This window comes from Paramisgurnus dabryanus, chromosome 23, assembly GCF_030506205.2.
Source record: "Paramisgurnus dabryanus chromosome 23, PD_genome_1.1, whole genome shotgun sequence".
In the NCBI taxonomy this organism is placed as follows: domain Eukaryota; kingdom Metazoa; phylum Chordata; class Actinopteri; order Cypriniformes; family Cobitidae; genus Paramisgurnus; species Paramisgurnus dabryanus.
In genome coordinates this window covers 26,480,930-26,487,009 of record NC_133359.1, presented here as the reverse complement: position 1 = coordinate 26,487,009, position 6,080 = coordinate 26,480,930, and the positions used below count along the sequence as shown (strand labels likewise).

Below are 6,080 nucleotides of genomic sequence, written 5' to 3'. Positions count from 1 at the left end.
CCACGCCCACTTTCTGCTTTAAAAGTGTCATTTCACCGTGATATAACTCATTATAAAACCAGTTTGCTTACATTGTAGGGTTTGGATAACAGTTGTGTGTTTTTAAAGGAAATTATTTAGGCCATTGTTGTGTTATTCTTACAATTCTTTCAATATTTACTGTAATCGCATATTTCATTGCGATTAAGTGAAAAGTTACTTCTTTCCTTATAATATTGTATTTAATTTGATTGAATAATTGGTATGTTTCAACAAAAGTACTCGGTGTATGTCTTCTATAATACTGTGTGTAGCGGGATTTCAATGAAAACTCAACGTGTGATCGTGAAAATCTATGGTAAAAAAATACATTTCCCACAGCCTTTGACCGGAAGTTTAAAGCCTCAGAGCGGAAGTGTACCGGTTGTTTGTTAGCAACAGTCGCTGTGGTTTGTGTGTAATGCTTTTTTCAAACGGTAAGATTATGTTTGATTTTCTTATTTATATAAAGGTTTGAAATTATATGTTGTGTTTATTTGTTGATATAAGATGTAGTCTCTTACGGAAGAATGTGATTTTATTTTTTGTGTAGGTTTTTTTTATTAATAGTAGTTACGTTTCTTAACAATTCACTTATTTACTGGGAGGCAAGACTGTACAGTGATGGTGGGTGTTATCTGGTAATATAATTTTAGCAAATATTATATCTATTATAGTTAAATGGATATGCCAGCTGCCAGTTTGTTTTAATAATACACATTCAGACATTTACAAGTTTACGGTATGATTTATCGCAAGATGTTGTTAACGATATTAAAGGTTTTTTGTGGTGGGGGGGATTCAAAATCGCAATAAATAAATAAATAACAAATACATTTTAAAGTACAATGGTACAACTGCTAAATATTTCCTGTGGATTTTGTTCATATTTATAATAGACAGAATCACGAGATTCACTGATTCATTGGTTGAGTTATTGTTCTTAACAACCTAGTTTCTTTAAATCTTAATTGACTGATCACGATGTTTTATGCATGTAAAAAACAACATTACGTTTGTGATATTGTTGATTATGTTGTCAGGTTGAATGATGTTTGCTCACGCCGATGAGACAGCTGGTGATATTCCTGTCAAAGACATCACTTTTAACCCCAACGGTGCCACATTACCAGGTGTGGAGAAACTCTAGTCGGATCACATCAAAAAGATTCATTTGCACAAAATGCCAATAAATCTGAATTTGAATTTATTACAAGAATGAGAATATGATGATCAGTATTTGTGTTTGTAGATTCTCTGTTGTCTCAGAATGCCCGAGAGAGGCAGAATGTGTCCAAGCTCAGCAGAGATGAACTGGAGGACAGATATTTGCGCATGCAGGAGGAAAACCTTGCGCTTAAACAACACACATGCAAACAAGAAGACAACATCCGAAGGTGTCCTTACATAACGTCTGTCTATGCAGTCTGCACATGTTCTGTTTCTGTTGACTCTGCTTTTATATCATCTCGGATCAAAGTTATCATTCAGTTCATATATTAGACTGATGAGTTTAATAAGTACTCTTTTTATAAAAAAATAAATGTTTTTATTTATTTATCTTTTCTTTTTAAACATAGTTTTGTCCCTAACTATCAATAAAATCAATGTATTGATACTAAAAATGTGTTTGAATGACAGAATGGCCACAAAGTTGGTTCGTCTGGTGAAGGACCGTAAGCAGGCTGAGCGGTCATCCTCAGGGGGTCGTGGAGCGGGCGGTCGTGATGTTGAGATGGAGGAGATGATTGAGCAGTTGCAGGAGAAAGTTCAAGAGCTGGAGAAACAGAATGAAGGGCTCAGACGACGTCTGCTAGCAGCCAAACAGCAGTTGCAGGTTCAAACCCGCAGGCAGACTCCCTACAGTCACATCCAACCACGCATCAATACTGGCCTGCAGAGACTCCGAAATGACATCCCTATGCCATCATCAAGACCAAACACTGCAAAAACAGGTACAATCATTACTGAAATAGACATCCTATCCCATTCCTATCTTATTCTATCCCTATTCTGTTCTTTCACTAACCCATTCTATCCCTATCCTTTTCTATCCCTATTCCATCCCATCCTATTCTATTCTTATCCTATTCTATCCCTATCCTTATTCTATTCTATTTCTGTTCTATTCCTATTTTATTATATTCTATCCTTATTCTTATCCTATTCTATTCCGATCCATATACTATTACTATTCTATTATATTCTATCCCTTACCCATCCTATTCTATTCTATCCATATCATATGCTATCCCTATTCCATTATATCCCTATTCCACCCCATTCTATTTTGTTCCTATTCTATTCTATCCCTATCCCTATTCTTTTCCTATTTTATTTTATTTTATCTTATCCATATCCTGTTCTATCCCTATTCAATCCCATCCTATTCTATTCCTTCTTTATTATATCATATTTCTATCCTTGTCCCTATCCCTATTTTTTCTATCCTATTCTATCCCTATCCATATTTTATCCCTAACCCATTCTATTCCTATTCTATCTGTTCTATCCCTATCCATAGTCTATTATATTTCTGTCCTATTCCTATTATATTATATTCTATCCCAAACCCATTCTATTACCATTCTATCCCTATTCTATTCTATCCCTAAACCGTTCTATTCCTATTTTATTATATTCTATCCCTATTCTTATCCTATTCTATTATATTCCTGTTCTATTCCTATTTTATTATATTCTATCCCTATTCTTATCCTATTCTATCCCTATCCATATTCTATTCCTGTTTTATTCCTTTTTTATTATATTCTATCCTTATTCTTATCCTATTCTATCCCTATCCATATTCTATTCTATTCCTATTCTATTATATTCTATCCCTAACCCATCCTATTCTATTCTATCCAATCCATATCATATGCTATCCCTATTCCATTATATCCCTATTGCATCCCATCCTATTTTGTTCTTATTCTATTCTATCCCTGTCCATATCCCTATTCTTTTCCTATTTTATTTTATCCATATCCTGTTCTATCCCTATTCCATCCCATCCTATTCTATTCCTTCTTTATTATATCATATTTCTATCCTTGTCCCTATCCATATTTTATCCCTAACCCATTCTATTCCTATTCTATCTGTTCTATCCCTATCCATAGTCTATTCTATTCCTATTCTATTATATTCTATCCATAACCCATTCTATTACCATTCTACCCCTATCCTATTCTATCCCTAAACCATTCTATTTCTATTTTATTCCTATTCCATCCCATCCTAATCTATTCCTGTTTTATTATATCCTATCCCTATTCTTTTACTATTCTATCCCTATCCATATTTTAATATATTCCTGTTCTATTCCTATTCTATTATATTCTATCCCTAACCCATTCTATCCCTATTCTATTCTATTCTATCCCTATTCCATCACATCCTATTCTATTCTATCCCTAAACCATTCTATTTCTATTTTATCCCTATTCCATCCCATCCTAATCTATTCCTGTTTTATTATATCCTATCCCTATTCTTTTACTATTCTATTCTATCCCTATCCATATTTTAATATATTCCTGTTCTATTCCTATTCTATTATATTCTATCCCTAACCCATTCTATCCCTATTCTATTCTATTCTATTCTATCCCTATTCCATCACATCCTATTCTATTCTATCCCTAAACCATTCTATTTCTATTTTATCCCTATTCCATCCCATCCTAATCTATTCCTGTTTTATTATATCCTATCCCTATTCTTTTACTATTCTATTCTATCCCTATCCATATTTTAATATATTCCTGTTCTATTCCTATTCTATTCTATTATATCCCTAACCCATTCTATCCCTATTCTGTTCTATTCTATTCTATCCCTATTCCATCACATCCTATTCTATTCTATCCCTAAACCATTCTATTTCTATTTTATCCCTATTCCATCCCATCCTAATCTATTCCTATTTTATTATATCCTATTTCTACTCCGTCCCTATCCATTTCCTATCATATTCTATCCATATTCTATTCCTTTTCTATTCCTATTCTGTCATATTCTATCCCGATTCTGTTCTATCCCTAACCCATTCTATTCCTATTCTATTCTTTCCCTATTCTGTCCCATCTTATTCTATTCCTATTTTATTATATTCTATCTCTATTCTTTTACTATTCTATTCTATCCATATCCATATTTTATTATATTCCTGTTCTATTCCTATTCTATTCTATTATATTATATCCCTAACCCATTCTGTTCTATTCTATTCCTATCACATCCTATTCTATTCCTATTTGATTATATTCTATCCATATTCTATTCCTTTTCTATTCTATTCTATCTCTATTCATATTCTATCCATATTCTCAATCCTCTATCTTTTACTATTATATTCTATCCCTATCCATAATCATATTCCTGTTTTATTCTATTCTATTCTATTCTATTCTATTCTATCGTATCCCATTCTATTCCTCTTCTATCCCATACCACCCTATCCTATTCTATCCTGTGCTAATACATCCAGATTCTCTGTTTCCACAGAGAATACTTTAAATTCAGTTCTCAATACAAGTACAATGTAAGGACAGATATATTGGGAAAATTTCAAATAGTTTCATATTTTATGTGTTCACAATATGTTTGTGTTTTGTTTCACTCAAAGATATCAGGCTTGTTGAGGGAGACACGGGTGCAAAGCCGCCTCAGGGTTTGTTACCACGCTACGGGCACAGTCTGCTGGATGAGGCGCGGGCGGAAGTCCGTAACCTGTAAGTACCACACATGATGCAGTAAAGTGTCTTATGCCATAATGACACGCATCAAAGGAATCACATTATCTAATGTATACATACTTGTTACCTGTTTGTACCGATCACAGAGAAAACGTGATAGAGAGTCAGCAGGCTCAGATGGAGGAGATGGAGAGATCAGCAGAGATGTTGAGAGATCAACTAAAGAGAAAAGAGAGGGAGTATGAAGAATCACTTCTTCTGATGAAAGAACATCAGGCCAGTGGACAGAGGTGCTGTTTCCTGATCGAACTTTTATTAGGGCTAATAATGTTATGGAGGGCTAATAGATACTAAAAAAAAATATGTTATGGTGTTTGAGTTGTATTCAATAAACAAGGTCCCCGTTTTTCAGGTTGACTATAAAGGATAATGTGGAGATGATCAAACTCCAAAAGCAGCTTGCTGAGAAGGGAAACATACTTACAGTGCTGGAGGGCAGATTTCTACAGCAACAAGAGGTACAAGAGACAGCAGCCATTTGATCCAGACAAATGTCCCAAGCTGTCAATTCCTCTTACTGTATTAAGTCTTAATACTGTTATATAAATATAAAATGTTTATTTTGCATCATATTTACTTATGATTTATTCTTTATATATCTGTCTGCAGACACCAAGCTGAAATTAAAAATAACACAGACTGTGACAGATAAAGTATTTGTGTATTTCATGATCCATTGCGCCCTCTGCTGGTGATGAATAGCAGGTGTTGTAAAGCTCTGTCTGTAATGTTTTGTGTAGAGTCTGAAGTCTCTGAAGGCCAGTCATGATGCAGCTCTGCTGAAGGTGGATGAGGTCAACAAACAGATGAAGGAGGAGAGACTGAAGACTTTCGAGCTGGAGACACAGATTCAGTCCAGAGCTCTGGATCAAAGACGCGCTCATGAGGTGCATACATCATACATTCAGCTGCTTAGAGTTTAGCAGTACATTACAAGAATATATCACTGTTGATAATTGTAAAATACACCAAACAAGTTTTTCAAAAAATGGCTTTACATTTTCTGTCCACAGTTACAAGAGCGAATCCAAGACTTGGAAAAAGAAAGAGACTTGCTCAAAGAAAACTGTGATAAGTTAATGAAAAGGTGAGAAGTACCGAAACCCAAACCAATACAGTAAGCCAGTATTTTGTATTTAGACATGTGTGACCCTGCTCGTAAAAACACAGTTAAGTCATTTTTTAATAACCTTAATATCTTTAATATTGACATGGTGAGGTGATGTTATAGATCGAAATTTAATTCGTGAAATCAGGACTCTAGCAACCTCCCCGTGTATCATCATGAGAAATGATTAA

At 34.2% G+C, this 6,080-nt stretch overlaps 1 protein-coding gene across 1 annotated transcript in view; it reads left to right on the top strand.

The window, feature by feature from the left end:
- The first annotated feature begins 184 nt into the window (after positions 1–184).
- rpgrip1l (RPGRIP1 like) overlaps positions 185–6,080 on the top strand; it is a 30,303-nt gene continuing 24,407 nt past the window's right edge. The window contains exons 1-9 of the mRNA XM_065291224.2: positions 185–455; positions 1,062–1,151; positions 1,271–1,415; positions 1,660–1,973; positions 4,652–4,757; positions 4,868–5,011; positions 5,134–5,239; positions 5,522–5,668; positions 5,795–5,868. Coding sequence (XP_065147296.1) covers positions 1,067–1,151; positions 1,271–1,415; positions 1,660–1,973; positions 4,652–4,757; positions 4,868–5,011; positions 5,134–5,239; positions 5,522–5,668; positions 5,795–5,868 — 1,121 coding nt within the window. The 5' untranslated portion in view covers positions 185–455; positions 1,062–1,066. The remainder of the gene's footprint in view (positions 456–1,061; positions 1,152–1,270; positions 1,416–1,659; positions 1,974–4,651; positions 4,758–4,867; positions 5,012–5,133; positions 5,240–5,521; positions 5,669–5,794; positions 5,869–6,080) is intronic.